Genomic DNA, 16,741 nt, shown 5'->3' with positions numbered 1-16,741 from the left:
ATGTTACTTTTAAAAATCGAACATTTAACATTTTGGTCATGCTAAAAATCTAGTAAGATTTTACAACACTAAATAGTTCTTTGTTAGCAATTAACATGTATGGATCAATTTCATCTAAAGTTAAAAGTTCCAAAATATTCATAAAAATAGTGTAAGCTTTAAGGGGTTTTGCTTTTCCCTCAGAATGATTAAAAAGTATGAAATTATGGGTATGGTGCGATGGGGATCATAATATCTCTCTTCTCTTATTGTGGATATAAATAAGTGTTCTTAATTATCTCATCAATGTTCATGTATAGCATTATACACACACTGATATGTTCATAATTGGTAACTTTTCAAATCGAAGCTCCATCAATGGCGGACGTGTACTTCTCCTTCTTCACCCTACTCATCATCATCCCCCTCTCCCTTCTCGCCTTCCTCTACTTCATCGTCCGTCCCCGCACCGTTCGAATCCCAATCAAGAACCGCAACGTCTTCATCACCGGCGGATCCAGCGGCATTGGCCTCGCCCTGGCCCACCGCGCCACCGTGGAAGGTGCCCGAGTCTCCATCCTCTCCCTCTCCCGAAACATGCTGGAGGAGGCGAGGAACACCGTGAAGCTGGCCACTGGATCGAGGTGGCGGTGTTTGTAGCAGATGTTAGGGACTACGATCGGTAACGGATCTTGATCTAAATTTTAGAGGGGACAACAACATTTAACTACAATTTTATTACTAAAATTAATTGAGTAACGATGAATATGAATGATCATATCTGATAAAATTTTCAGTTATTTTCTTTTCAATATAAATTACTATATAATTTACAAGAAATTTATCTTCTATCTTACTACATAATTTTGTTTGGTTATTTTTGTTGCTGAAAATGATATTTATGTAGTAAATAAACCATAATAGCTAAAATAAGATGAAACAATATATGACTAACGACCTATGATTGAGAATTTGTTTTTGTTATGATTGAGAATTTTTCAAACTTGAATGACTAACAATAGGACAACAAAATTTTGAAATTGATATCTCAAACTAATCTTTTGTTGCTCATTGAACTTCACATAATAGATTTTTGACAAAAATACATATCTTATAAATATTAAATAAATTACAAGCATCATTAGTGTATATTATCAATACATACATAATATATTTGATTAAATATAAAATAGTTACTTACTTAAATGAAATCATATTATTATAGTAACATCAACATCTATACATGTAAGAATTTTTTATCAATTATGTATACTTTTTTGAAGGATAACACATGTTATATTATATTTATTTATAATCTATAAATGTGTATTTCCATAAAGACGTCATTTGGGTGGAGGAAGTGAAGTACATATGCTTTTCCAAAAAATATGTCATTATATATCACTTTTTATAATTTAAGAGTTTAATAATTAAATACTCAACCATAACCAATGACACATGAAATAACATAGGATATATTACTATAAGTAAAGAGGTAAAAAACATTATTTTAATAAAATAAAAAGCGGGGGATAGAAGTTTTGGTTCTGAGCCATGGCGTGTTCCCGGTGCTGGAGTTTGAGAAGATAGAATTGGATGAAGTGAAATTTACGATAGATGTGAATTTGATGGGGTGTTTCAACTTGATTAAGGCTGTGTTGCCCGCTATGAAGAATAAGAAGGATACTCTACCTGCTTCAATTGTTTTTGTTTCTTCACAACTTGTTTAGTTTTTTGTACTATCAAGATATCTCTCCATCTTGTGTGTAGGAATTAATATTTTTTGGAACTCTGGAATGTTCATTCTAACGAGTGTCGCTCCCAGGAACTTTTACTTTTTGGTTATCCCAAGACTTCAATAAAATCTTACCCCACTAAATTAATATTTTATTGATATTATTATATAAAAGGAAGGATAAACTAAGAGTGCCCACAAATACTATTCTTAATAGAATAATAACATTTTTTGTTTTGTTTTTTGATTGTGATATCCTTATGATGTTAATTTTGTCGTTAAAGAAGAATGAGGAGAGAGAACAGATTTGTAGGGAAATTGAGGAGAGACAATGGAAATTGGACATGAATACAAAAGTGTGGGTAGATTATGAGATACAAATAAGAATAAGAATGATATTTGTTATCGTAAGAAAAATGTAGATATTATTTTTATATTTCTTATGGAGTTATAATAAATTATAAAATAATGTGTGAAACTAAATAAGAATCGAAATGATATTCTTCATTGTGGTTATTCTAACTAATCTAACAACCAAAACTAACTAAGCAACTAATCCATTTTATTCTTACAAACTATTAATTTGGCTAGAAGTAACTCAAGAATACAACCTCATATATTCACTTGCACTACTATTTTCATTGATATAATATATTTCAATAGGTATGTATAAATTAGTGAATGTTGTTTTGACGTGCGCTCTTGATAAATTATCATGGATTGATGTGGAATTTATTTTCATATTTATGGCTCTTTATGGTTATGTAGCTTATTGTACCAGTAAATTTGGCCTCCGTGGATTAGCAGAAGCATTGCAACATGAGGTCATAGCAGATAACATTCATGTCTCTCTAATATTCCTTCCTGACACAGACACTCCTGGAACTGTAGAAGGTATTGAATTGAATGCTTGAGCTTTTTTTCTTCATACATACATATAACTTTTGCATTTAGATGTAACAAAATTATCTACAATCTATAATTCATCTAAATCTATCTGTTAGAATTAATGGATTCAAATAGATATAATCTAATGAATAGTGTTCATAATAGACGAATTCAAATCCATTTATTATATTCAATGAGTATATCCATCATTTGGATGGATGCCCAATCCAATCAAAAATTAAAATTAAAAATATTTTTTCTCATAAAACAATATGCAGATCCAACTTTGCTATGCAAGCCCAACTTACAAAATATAAAATCAATGTTATTAATACCATATCAGTCAGAGTACTCGTATAATGGTATGGTGGTTCAACCGGTGGTTCCCTATTAAAACGCATACTGGTGAAGTTGGATATTCGTATATTTTATATTAATATTAATGTTGAAAAATCAATAAAGAAGACAATAACAATTTTTATTTATACCACTTGTTAAAAATGTATATTGTACACCATATATTAGATGTATAAAGAATATAGTAGTTGTATGTTTAATTATCCATACAAATATTTTGATAAAAATAAATCATTTTCATTAAAAAAACAATTTCAAATGAAATCAGTCGGTATGACCAGTACGGTTCAATTGAAAACCGGTCGGTATGATCGGTTTTTACCAATATAATTGCATGGTGGTATAAGTGTTGTATCGTAGCGGTATTAAAACTGATTCATAAGTTTACCGGTTGAACCGACCAACACGAATCAGTTTTGGTGCCAGTGATATAAACTACTATCTTCCTAATAAAAGGATTCCTTCAACAATATTATCAAAATATTTTTTCAATAAGGATTAATATAACATTTTGTGTGATGATTGAACACAAGAAAAATACATGATGGTACACTACAGTATCTCTAACCTCACATCACTATTGCATGCATTTATAGCTTTCACATGTAAATTTAAATACTGAAATTTTTTAAAAAATGTTTTTTAAATTGATTTTCAAAAATATTTTTTAAATTGATATTTAAAAATGTTTTATTAAATAATAATTTTTAAAATGATTTTTTTCCTTCAAAAAAATGGTTTAGTTCAAATTTAAAAAAATGGATTGGATATTCATTCATAAAATTCATTAAAATGGATATATGGATAGAATGAATGGATTGACATCCATTGGATATGGATGAATTGTATAGTTTAGAAATATGATTTTTTGGATTTATATGGATTGGTGGATAAATTTTCATCCATCTATTTTGGTCCAAATCCATATTTATCTAAATCCATTCAAATCTATCCCATTGTCACTCCTAGTTAAATCTATGTAGTCTATTAAGATTTGGTTGTTGTTGAATATTACTCTAGGTTAAACATCTTTCATAGAACCAACAAAGCTTCGTTTAGTGGTGTAAGGTTTCACTAAATCTTTAGGATGATCAAAAGGTCAATTATTTGATTTCTGGGAGTGACACCTGTTGGGAGGGATAGTCACGTATCTCAACAGAGTTTAGTTCCTTATTCTTAGAGTAAGAATACTCTTGGTAGTAAAAAACATCTTTCATAAATTTCAACTTGTTTTAGTTCATGTTTGCCAGATTTTGGAGTGGTCCTAGATTGGAGTGTTTCAGTCTATAACCTGATGAAAACTATTTTAGAATTTTGCATAGGTTGCCAGATTTCTTTTGTTAGTAGTTCATATACAAGATTGTCCTCGTTGTAATTCATGCTTCCTCATTATCAGAATGTGAAGCCCTTTCTCTATGTGATCTCATACATTGTCAAATATTTGTCTAATCTATTGAAAATTTTATTTTTTACATTATCGAAGTACAAGTACAAACTAAAAGGTTACTTTTACAGAAAACCAGAGCTCACCAAAATCATTTCAGTCTTCTCTAGTGCAATGAAAGCTGAGGAAGTTGCTCAAAAAGCTTTAGATGGAATAAAGTCTGGCAGTTTTATGATTACTTTCAATTTGGAGGGACTTGCACTGGCAAATTTACGTGGATAGTGTAGTTTGACTACACTATCACACGTTTGATATATGTTTCAAAATATTTACTGAAGTAGTGTATTTTTAGGGAAGTCGTGGATGATATCCACAACTTCGGGGGGAAAGTCGTGGATGGGGTCCACGACTTTGGGAAGTCGTGTACCCTAAACATGACTTCCATTGTATATTAATAACAAAATAGTTATGTAGGCTAGTGGTTCTTGATTTTTATGAGAACTTAGAGGTCCATGGTTCAACACCCACCTATTGCTTTTTTATTTTTATTTTTTTTATAACTTTGACATATATTATTTATAAAAGGACTATCATACATTATGGTTAAATTGCATTATATTCATTACTGAATTTTGTACATTTTTATTTTATAGACCTCTAGGTTCTCATAAAAATTAAGAACCACTAAGCTACATAGTTGTTTTGTCATTAATATACAATGGAAGTCGTGTTTAGGGTACACGACTTCCCCCCGAAGTCGTGGATACCATCCACGACTTCCCTAAAAATACACTACTTCCGTAAATATTTTGAAACATATACCAAACGTCTACACTATCCACGTAAATTTTCCGACTTGCACTAGCAACTGCAAGTTTATCCCCTCAACGGTCATTCTGGATGGCCCTTGTTGAGGTTGTTGCTTCTGGAATACTGCGTATTTTAGGACTATGTTTCCGGTGGATTTGGTATGACAGGATAGAAAAATGGCACAACCAAAAGTAAGTGCAATGTCCCATTTGTCAAAATCAATAACTATGTCTTAAACTATGTCCAAAATCATGTTTTATATCACTGAAAATATCTCATGTCAAATAAAAAATTAAACATTTATTATTAAAGTATAAAATTTATGTACTGATAGTGTAAAGATTTATACACAATCGATGCATCATCTATCATCCATTTATATTACTTTTATTTAAAAGTCAATATAATTAGAAATAAATGGTAGATGATGTAGTGATAGTGTAAAAATTTCTTACATGTCATTGTATACATTTTTCTCTCTTATTATTATTATTTATGTTTTTGTTTCATTATCATTAGTGTAAGATATAATTTGAAACAATATGTACTTGTTTTTGTCAAATCATTTATTAAGGTTTACTTAAGGTATGGAGTGGTCCTAGTTTACCCACTTTTTAAGTTAGTTTCTAAAGCTATAAAGTTTTTTTGTGTTGGATCCTTAGAATTAGGATGACAATCGGGTAGAACGGGTGTAGGTAGTGTTTTTCTATATCTATAGTTGCATAATTTGTAGGTATTCACATGGATAGTAGGTATTTCGTTGGTACTCAACGAGTTTTTACGTTTAAATATATATTTATATATTTTTTAATAATCAATATATATAAAATAATTATTACATGAATAATAAAACTTATGTACAACTTAAATTTATTATTATATTTCAATTAAAAGTTCATTATAAAATAGATAATATATAATTATAAAATAATAAAAAATGTAATATATATAAATTATTTAATTACAAAACTAAATTTATAAATACGTAGGTACCCAAGGACGGATATCATAATACCGTTTCTGCCATAAGATATTTTTATAAATACTTGTTGCAAGTATTTTAGCGTGATACCTATGGATCAAATATTTTTGTCATCCCTGCTCAGAAATACCAAAGGTTGATAATTGTAATATTCAGCTTCTTCTAATTTAATGTTGAGGTGGCAAATGGTGTGTGGTTTCAGACAGTGTTGTTAAAACCGTACCAATTATCAAACCGGATAGGTTATTGGTATAGTGGTACAGTGGTTCAACCATTGGTTCAGTAATTAAACTGCGTCTAAATTAAAAAACATATATCAATCTAAAAATATCACTTAACAACCGCAAAATATAAATAAATGACATAAGTTCACAACTCACTCTATAAAACAAATAAATTTGGAGTTTTAACATTTAACACCAACGAGTCAAAGTTGTCTTATATAAATATTATACTTTTCTACCAAATCCTATCTTCAGACAGTATTCCAATATTACACAAATGTCACTGAAATTATACACGAATGTTAGGAACCAAAATGTGTAATCTAAGTATCCATTGGAAGCATGTGCCTTGAAATGTTGAAGAGGGGTTGGAAAGATGGGTAACCTTGTAATGAGTTTTTAAGTTTTTAAGTTTTTTTTTTTAAAAAACAATATGTGTATAAACAGGCCGGTTTAGTAAAATACCGATCAGTTCACCAATTTTGAACGATTTTAACTAGTTTTAATACTTGGCCGGTTCAACACTTGTACCGTACCGGTTAGGAGTCCGTTCACCGGTTTTTCGGTTGAACCGGCCGATACGGTTTTTATAACTATGGTTTCAAAGCAACCAATTTTTCTTGGGTGGATTAGTAGTGTGACTAAATTAGAATAGAAATCATTTGTATAAGAGTATCCTCTTTAGCTACTCTAATATTGTCATATAAAAAATTTAAAAATAATAAGTAAAATTTTTATATTATTTATTAAAATATGATTGATCTAAAACAAAGAATGAGAACACCATTAGAAACATATGTGATATATGTTCACTAAATTAACCCACTTCTTTCCATGGAAGTAAGGAGAAATTCTTAGATGCCCTTGGAGCAAGACATTTCTCTTGTTTTGTAACACTTGTGGAAAGGAATCTTCTCCTATATTGGATAGTCCAGTGTTGGATAGAATGATGACATGTGGCAAAAGAATCTTTTCAACAGTCATAATTTTATATTATTTTTGAATAAAAAATAAATAGATAAAATTTAAGAAAATCTCAGCCACATGTTTTAGTAATAATCTCTTTATTATTGGAGAGGAGTTAAACTCTTATTGTGGGGTTGGGATCCTGACAGTCCAGTACTAGAATGTGAGACCCATAATGATTTGATAACTTAAAAAAAAAACTTTAATTCAAAACTATTTAAAATCTGTACCATTGAATATTTTTAAACGCTACATGTCACAATCTCTGTCAGTACTGGACTCTCCAGTATCAGAGAGGATCCAGATTCCTTATTGGCCTTATGCATTGCTAATGAGTTAGACTTGGAAATGTTGTGTAAAAGTAAAGAAAAATCAACACATATTGACATTTATATCTTTTTTTATTTAAAATAATATTACACTTTTATCCTTTAAATATAAAGAAAAAAGTCATTTATCTCTCTATTGTTTGAGAGGAGTCTCACTCATAGTTAATATTGTCTTCTTAAAAAATCTTAAGATACTAACCATGATTATCTGAAAACTAAAAACCACGTTGTAACTCCTAAATCTCTCAACCCCATTTCCCTTCGGTTGCTCTTGCCCTCTTTTATAAGTTTTTTCCTTTGATTAAACTTGCATGTATATTTGTTGTCCCATAAGTTATACTACTATATATGAAGTTAGTTGTAATTGGTCATAAAAATAGTTAATTATTATTTTTTTATCTTAAATATATTTTTTCAATTAATTACATATTAATAAATATGCCGTTGCACAATTTGTGGATATCTTTGGATGGTTGAGAATGTTTGGAGCTTCTTTATTTGTTTAAACTTGTTTCTATTATTGAAAAGTAAGACATCAGTGAGAGTGTTATTCACTAACTCCTTTTTTATAAAAGTTAAAACTAAAGTGATCAATGATATTAGTGTAGAGAATAACGTATCTTCTTATACTATAAAATAATTTATTTCCTCATGCCAGTAAAAATATGACATATATACTATTTTGTATTGTTTTATAAATATTTTCATAGAAAATAATAAAACATGACACATGTCATGATTTCAATGACAGGAAGAGATAATTTATCTCCTTATAACATACTAGGAAATACTTTATTCACATTGTAGTTTGCTTTCATATAATGACAATGAGTTCACAAAATTTAATAGAAAATAATATTTTAACGCAATAATAAATTGGATGTTACTTTTATCTCATTGAGCCTGTTAAAGATTACATGCTTATTGAAATGAATCCTGAAGCTTGTGAAGTTGATATTTGTACTTCTTACAGATTCATCCCAAAGCTGCTGAACCAGTAGCTACCAGCTCCATGCCCTGCTTTTGGAAAATTATATGCAGTTATTGGGATATGGTTACTTCCACTCTGTTCTCATACTTACATCAAAGATAACGTATTCTTTTGCTCAACATTTGCGTAGCCGAATATATGTAATAAGAACTGTGCTTATTGGCTATGTTGGTTGTGTTCTGTAGCTTCATGCTTAAAATAAGTGTTCTTTTTTAGTGAGAAACCCCTTAGCATCGTTAGCGCTAGATCACTATTGCATGCTAATCGGTTTTATTCTATGGGGTAATAGTGGTAATTCAACGAAAATAAATCATGACATGAAATAAAAGAAGAAAGTCTCTGTTTATATCCTTATATTATTTATTATTTTTAGATATACTATTTAAATTTTAATATCTATAATAGAATGAAAGAAAATAATTTTACATCATATAATTTATCATTTATATTCAATAATCATATACCATTAAATATAAATAATACAAATGGCTAAAAAATGATGCAATGAAAGTGCATAAATATATGTCATCCGTCTCCAACAGTATCTCATTCTCTCTCTTAAGAGCCAATCATATATTAACACATGGATAAAATAAAATTTTTTAAAACAAAAATAATAAAATAAATGATTCTGATTGACTTGTAACATAAAGTGAGACATCTGATCTTCATACCTCTAGGAGAGACAAATGCATATTTCTCCATTTATTTTTAATAGTAAAAGTGCAAATTCATTATAAATAAAAAGGATAGATATATAATTGATCAATTTCCTTTTGATTTTTTTAAAACATATTTCTTTTCATTAATATAGATATCCTACCTCACTCTAGATAACATATATTATATTCATATATTAATAATATTAATATAAAAGTAGATATATAATTATAATTATAAAATATATTGGTAAAAAGGAAGAAAGAAAAGAGCAGAGTGGAATGGGAATGGCGGAATCAGAGGGAAGTAGATGGAGGGACTTGGACAAACTCCTTCTGAGACGTGGCAATCTTGTTGGTTCCAGGTTCGAACCAGGTACCGATTTGAGAGACGATCTTCAAACCTACGCTACTGTTCTTGTTGTTGGAGCTGGTGGTTTAGGTTGCGAGTTGCTCAAAGATTTAGCTCTCTCTGGTTTTCGAAATCTCCATGTCATAGACATGGATCGTATCGAAGTTACCAATCTCAATCGCCAATTCTTATTCAGGTTCCTTTTAATAAACTCGCAATTGTCTGAAACGTCAATGTTTTCGAAGTTTCTGAAACCGCTACCGAAACTGTTATTAAAATTTTTATTATTAGGGGCGTATTTATTGTTGTGCTGAGTGTGGTTTTATGATTTTTTTTGTTTATGAAGACTTGAAGATGTTGGAAAACCAAAGGCCGAGGTAGCTGCGAAGCGTGTGATGGAAAGAATTAGTGGTTTGAATATTGTGCCACATTTTTGCAGGATTGAGGACAAGGAAATTGATTTCTATAATGATTTTAACATTATTGCTCTTGGTCTTGATTCACTTGAGGCACGTTCTTATATCAACAATGTAGCTTGTAGTTTTCTAGGTTTGTTCTCTATCTCATCTTTAACTTATGCTACTAATGTGAGAGTTGTGTGAGAATCCGTTGCTATGGCCTAACGTTCTATTTAATAGGCCATGCCGAGCCCGAAAATAAAGCTAATGTTAGGTAACAATAACTTACTCTGCTTGTGTTGATGATTCACAAAACAGGCCTAGGCCTATTTAGGTTAAGCCAACTTCCATCACTTGAGAGCAATCATCTTACATGTGTTGTAGGGATGATAGTGAAAACTGAACTCGTGGGTACTCTTCTGATCCCAACTTGAATTTAACAAGGAAAACCCAATGTGACTGGGTTTGGATTTGACCCAAGTTCAATTTCCAGGTTTGCTTTCATGTTTGGTACAGCAGATATCCTACCCCGAACCCAATTAGCATGTGTAAAATTTCAAAATTGTAACTCCATGTGATTGTTAAGAAAGAATACTTCCCTACCGTAGGCTGTAGCATCATGAATAATACAGGTTTCAGGCAGGTTCTCGTCGGGTTTGGGTTACCTGAAACACAACAGGGTCAGGGATGGTAGTATTGTTTTCAACCCCGTTGAATTTGGGTTAGGAAATTCGGGTTCGGGGCTGGGTAAGCACGAACCCAGCCCCAATCTGCCCTGTTGCCATTTCTAATGCGTTGTAGTGAGAAACTTTGAGGAATGTATCACCTGGTGATCATTACTTATCACTGGGTTTATTTAAAAACTGACTGGAGTACCAATTCCCTAGTACCTTGTATGTACACTCGTAAAACTTATGTAACTAATCTAACTGATCCATTAGGATAAGTATCTAGCTGATTAGATTAACCAGTAATCATTTAACTGACTAGGATCTAATTTAATTAACTACATGTGATAATGCTTTGTTTAGCTTTTTCTTTATTTGTGGGCTGTGATGACTTAATTCTCTGTAAAACTATCAATAGATCAAGAAATTTTGTTAAATAAGAATCAGACCAGGTGGAAACTGAAACTAACTCAATGGTGAGTGTAGCAAGAATCTTTCTTATGTATGGAAGCCACATCAGACAAATACACGCACACTGATATATGTGTTCAATTTAAGTCTGCAAGGTGTTTATTATATTGTGTCAACATAACTTTTTCCCTGCCTTTATTAAAAGAATCATGTCTCTGGACATTTGGACCTAGAACATGCCATGCTGTATAAGGCCATTCATTTCTTGGTGTCGTATCTGACCTAAACTATGTAAAATTTCAACCTTTCCCACTCACCTGCCCAAAGTTTACTGCTAATTGCTTATGCTAATTTTTGGTTTCTTTTTTCCTCCCTGGTAAATCTAGAATATGATTCTGATGACAATCCACGGGAAGAAACAATCAAACCTATGGTAGATGGTGGAACTGAAGGTTTCAAAGGCCATGCAAGGGTTATCTTGCCAGGGATCACGCCATGCTTTGAGTGCACTATATGGCTTTTCCCACCTCAAGTGAAGTTTCCTTTGTGCACACTGGCAGAAACCCCTAGAACGGCTGCCCATTGTATTGAATATGCTCACTTAATTAAATGGAATGAGGTAATTCACTGCTTCGTCTCTGATTTCATTCTCTATTATTTTCTAACTTCCATTGTTAAAAATGAAAAAAATGGTCTGTAGGTTCATGGGGGAACTGCTTTTGATCCAGATAATCCTGAGCATATGAAATGGGTCTATGATGAGGTAGCCATTATTTTTATAATGTTTTTTTTTACAATTTAATATATATGTTTGGCCTATTAATTACATATTTCACTATTTTTATTTAATAGGCAGTCAAGAGAGCTGAGCTTTTTGGCATTCCAGGGGTTACTTATTCGTTTACTCAGGTATACCATGCTTGATGTGTAAGGTTTTGAATGGATTGCTTGATATTTGCCTTTTATTTTTCTTTTCCCATGTGATGTAGTCTGAGTATATTTTTATCATTTCTAAGCAATTAATTGTTATAAACAGGGTGTTGTGAAGAACATAATACCTGCTATAGCCTCCACAAATGCAATTATATCAGCTGCATGTGCACTGGAAACATTGAAGATTGCAACAGAGTGCAGCAAGACTCTGTCGAACTATTTAACGTGTGTCCACTCTCTTATATATTATTTGGCATTTATTATTCCATGTATCTTTTGCACGTTTTACGCACACAGTTATGATACAAAAGACTGAAAAACAAAGCATTTTTAACATATGTGGTTATGATATAAAAGACTGAAAAACAAAGCATTTTTAACGTCACTATAGATTATAGAGTTCATTCTTGCCTAGCTACCATTAATTTTTTAAAAATAAGAAAGGTGCAAGCACTATATCATGTGTCAGTTGTGTGCTGGAAATTATTTACGGACTTTATCATTATTTTGTAATTATTCAACATTAAGTGTAATGTATGGGCAATGTTTATTAATTAATTAATTCATGTTTCGTGCAGGTATAATGGATCAGAAGGCCTCCATACTAAAGTGGCAGAATTTGAAAGGGATAAAGACTGTCTTGTATGCGGTCCTGGTGTACTTGTTGAACTGGACCCTTTAATCACATTGCAGAAGGTTATTTCTGGATTCCTATATTCCTGTTTTCTCCATATTACTAATTAGGGATGCTGTGAATTTCTGTGTTTGAAGTGCTTTTTACATTCTTGAAGTTTTTACAGGACCAGCCATTCCTTGATAAAAAATATATTGGAAGTGTATTTTTATTTAGTTTTGGCTAAGAAGCATTAACACTGATTGACATTTGACACTATACATGGACAAGGACACAGACACCACAAATCTTAAGTGTCCCATTACGATTTTAAGTATCCCGTCTGACACGGTGATATGTGTCTGACCCATTTCATTTCAAGTTTCTATGCTTCAAAAGTTTTGCTGCTGGCTACATATGATTAAAAGTCATCTGAAAAGAGTCACATCCTCCTTTTTCTGACATATATGTCCCTTTTATTTAGCACATGACTCATTTTATGTTGATGTTAGAAATAGCGTATGTGCATATCAAAACTTGAATGCATTAATATTAGGATTTTGTACTTGTGATCTCTTGGTTATAAAGCAACAACCTTACCGTTGTGTTGATGCTTGCCTTCTTTCCGAATCATAATAGTTAGATAGGAAAATATTATGTGTCGTCATTCAAGCCGTTATAAAATTGAGGATAAATCCATGAAATTTGTACTGTATATGGGATGTGTTAATGATATTTATATCAACCTTGGGAGAACCACACCACATAAGCTAGTTGTTGTGGTTGGAGAGCACAGGGTCATGTCAAGGTGGGGGCTGGGGAGCTATTGCCACTCCAAATTGCCCATACACACTTCCTACTAAACCAATCACATTTTTAGTTTCTTTTGTCTTTTTTACAAAACTATGATGGATAAATGAGGAGTTTAAATAGGCATTTGGGAGTGCCAATAGCATCACCCGTCATGTAAACCCCACACTGGAATCCCATTCTTCCATTGTGAGACTTAAGTCTCATACCTTGCAATTGGATCCTAACAGATACATTCACTTTTTAGAAAGTGACTTTGATTTTGACTGTTGTTTTTTACTTTTTAGTTGAATTTAAGCAAGTCATATCTCGATGCATATTTCTCTTCTAATGTTTTCTAATCAAACTTTGGGAACAGTTCATGGATCTTCTGGAAGAGCATCCTAAGTTGCGGTTGTCAAAAGCGAGCATTACACACAGAGGAAAGAATCTGTACATGCAAGCTCCCCCTGTATTGGAAGAAATGACTCGATCAAACCTGGGTCTACCACTTTTTGACCTTATGGGTAAACTGTCCAAGGACATAATCCATGTGAATGGTATGACAAGCAAGAATGACCACAAAGTCTCCTGTCTGAGAAAATTACGTGTTGTTTTCAAGGGAGTCGATGGGGTCACTGATATGGATACAGCCGGAGGAGCATAATTTGGGATATCCAAATATATGCTTGAAACTTTTAGGATCTTACAAGCACAATCACAATCACAATTATTTAGTCAATGTCTGTGGTCACATGTAATTGGAATTGGTAAGGCATGACATATTCTACCCTGTAAAACTTATTCATTTGATCTCTGGCTAATCGATATGAATTTGATGCAGTGGTTTTGATTTGTTGTCTTAGGGTCATTTTTTATGGCTCTTCCATTTTATCATATATCATTAGCTTGTTAGCTGGATAGAGCATGTTATGATTTGATGGAACTATGTTGCTTACATGTTTTTCACTATTTTCATCTCTATATGTTGAAATTCACTTCAAATTACCTTGATCATGATAGATTGTGAATTTTAATTGTTAGTTTGCACATGTATCACTTGGCAATGAATGATTGAGACCCTAGAAAATTCCACTAGTCTGTTACTACTGTGCAGCTAAGGCAGCAAGAAAGAGTGGAATGAGCTGGCCTTGCATTAGGGAGGGAAAACCATGGTCATTGTATTGAGAAGAAAAAATGACCCTAAAAAGGAAACTTTTTAAACTGGTCCCTTTCAGATTTGGGAGGATAAACAATTAAATATGGGACAATATAATTGAGATTAGATATTGAGAAAGAATCATGTTAACGAGTGAAGAAAGGAAAAAAGTTTGAAGTGACCCATAAGCAAGTTCATATATTACAAATAGTTATAAGGTGGCAACTTGTTCAGTTTGGGAGTTGCTTTGTTTTTTACATGCCATTTTATTATTTCGTGAGTTAATCTAGGTTACTTGGTGAATTGTCATATAGGAGTTCAAGTAGGAAAGCAGTGCCATCAGAAAAGTAAATCAATTCACCCATCTCTCAGAAAAACTGCAAATTGATGATATAATTGCATTAAGAAGTCCCACTTAAACTGTTTTTTTCGGTAGTTTATATGCAACAATTGTGCCACTAGCATTTTTTTTAGGGAAAAAGGCAGCAACAATTTTGTTATAGTTGTAAATTCTGAACAGAAAAGTTTGCTACAATTCCTTTTCAAAATAGTTGACATATGAAATTATATATTGACATATGAAATTATATATGTAGATTCCTGTAATCATGTATATATGATGAAAAAGTTAGAGAATTTATGATACTTTCAACCAAAGAGATTTCATCAATCTGTACACAATTAATTAGATACATATACAAACATGATGAATGTGTGACCATAGACGGGTCGGGCCACGTAATGTTTATCCCATACACAACCCTAAATATTGATAGGATCTAATTTTTGAACCCGAACTCAACACTAGATCTGATGAGACCCAATCCTATTTAGACCCAACATGTCCAGGCCAAGTCGGGTGAACGAGTAGGGTCGGGTCTTGTTCACCCCTGATGGCGCCTATAATGAACTAGACCAATTCAATATTCATTCGAAACTCGATCCATTATTTAGATCGATAAAGTTGGTTAATGTAACACCAACCTTGACATGCAACCTCTCAGGCCCATGAATATACTGGGTGTGACACCCATTAAGCTTAAATACCCCTTGTAGTATTTTATTCCCCTCCAAGGGGAGCCTTCCGCGACTCGAACCCGTGACCTCAGGGATAAATAGTCACTATACCACTGAGTCGCTTGTAACACCGTGAATTTCCTGTGTATGTTTTATTAATTATTTATTTTAACAATGATTAATTTTAGAAATTAATCGGTATCGAATTAGACTAAACCGTAGTTGAGCGTTAGTCTTTTTTATGATTTTCTATTTTGTGGTAAATTTTTGTAATTTTCTATGACAGAAAGTTTTTGAGCAGCTATCGAGCCCAAATTCGTCCGAATTCGGCCCAATAACGTGTTTTTGAGTTCCATAACTCGGAATCGAATTACGATTGCGCCATTGGCTTCGAAATATTAGTTCGAGTCAAGATAGACATCAAGTTTGTCCATAACGCATTTCTAATTATTTTTCACTCCGAATTCTGTGTTTCGAAGTTCTAACCGTAAACCGAAATCGGGAGATTTTTATTATCCGTCTGGGTATTAGCCAACAATACTCAGGAATGGTTTAATTGAGAATGTGTCATCGAAAAGGTCACACCACTTTCATGTAAGAAGTTTGCTTGTTAAACAAGCAAAAATATATATTCTCTTACACAAAATCCCCTAAATCATTCAACAAATCCTCTCACTCCACCACCATTAGACACATCACCTATGCTACTCTAAATCTACTTACTTTGTATTAAATTTTCTGATTTGATGAGGGTGATGCTCTTCTATAAATATCTCACCCCATTCTCTCATTTTTACACTAAATTTCCTACACAAAGGTAGTCTTTTATTTTCTCTTCTTCATCTTCATTTCATACTTCATAGAAAGTTATGAGCTTTTATTATGTTGTTCATAAAGTAGAGTTTATATTTGTTCTTTAAGTATTTTATGAAGGCATAACTAAAGGGGATGATAATAAAATCATATGAACCTTTATGTAGTTTTTGACTTTTGTAAATCTTGAAATTTCTTCCTTGTTCTTAGATGGAAAAACTATATCTTTGGACAAGGTTAGATGAGTTATTTGTTTGGAAATATTAGAAATTATTGTTAGTATT

At 32.0% G+C, this 16,741-nt stretch overlaps 1 protein-coding gene and 1 pseudogene across 1 annotated transcript; both read left to right on the top strand.

Annotated features, from left to right (window-relative positions):
* Window positions 1–248: 248 nt before the first annotated feature.
* Window positions 249–5,348, top strand: LOC109337792 (annotated as a pseudogene).
* A 4,213-nt stretch (window positions 5,349–9,561) lies between these two features.
* LOC109337793 (NEDD8-activating enzyme E1 catalytic subunit-like) lies at window positions 9,562–14,499 on the top strand. Its single transcript, XM_019574843.1, has 8 exons — window positions 9,562–9,852; window positions 10,003–10,205; window positions 11,520–11,752; window positions 11,834–11,896; window positions 11,986–12,042; window positions 12,170–12,291; window positions 12,645–12,762; window positions 13,848–14,499. Exons 1-8 carry the CDS (start codon window positions 9,587–9,589, stop codon window positions 14,133–14,135), a joined length of 1,350 nt encoding a protein of 449 aa, XP_019430388.1. The 5' UTR covers window positions 9,562–9,586; the 3' UTR covers window positions 14,136–14,499.
* Window positions 14,500–16,741: the final 2,242 nt, after the last annotated feature.

This window comes from Lupinus angustifolius, unplaced genomic scaffold, assembly GCF_001865875.1.
Source record: "Lupinus angustifolius cultivar Tanjil unplaced genomic scaffold, LupAngTanjil_v1.0 Scaffold_10_188, whole genome shotgun sequence".
NCBI classification, from domain to species: domain Eukaryota; kingdom Viridiplantae; phylum Streptophyta; class Magnoliopsida; order Fabales; family Fabaceae; genus Lupinus; species Lupinus angustifolius.
This window is presented reverse-complemented; position numbering and strand designations above follow the sequence as displayed.

Bases quoted from the DNA above. Each gene is read 5' to 3' on its own strand.
- LOC109337793 (XM_019574843.1), top strand. From the start codon at position 9,587: ATGGGAATGGCGGAATCAGAGGGAAGTAGATGGAGGGACTTGGACAAA. The intron at 9,853-10,002 runs GTTCCTTTTAAT...TTGTTTATGAAG, and splicing joins AATCGCCAATTCTTATTCAG to ACTTGAAGATGTTGGAAAAC. The intron at 10,206-11,519 runs GTTTGTTCTCTA...TGGTAAATCTAG, and splicing joins TGTAGCTTGTAGTTTTCTAG to AATATGATTCTGATGACAAT.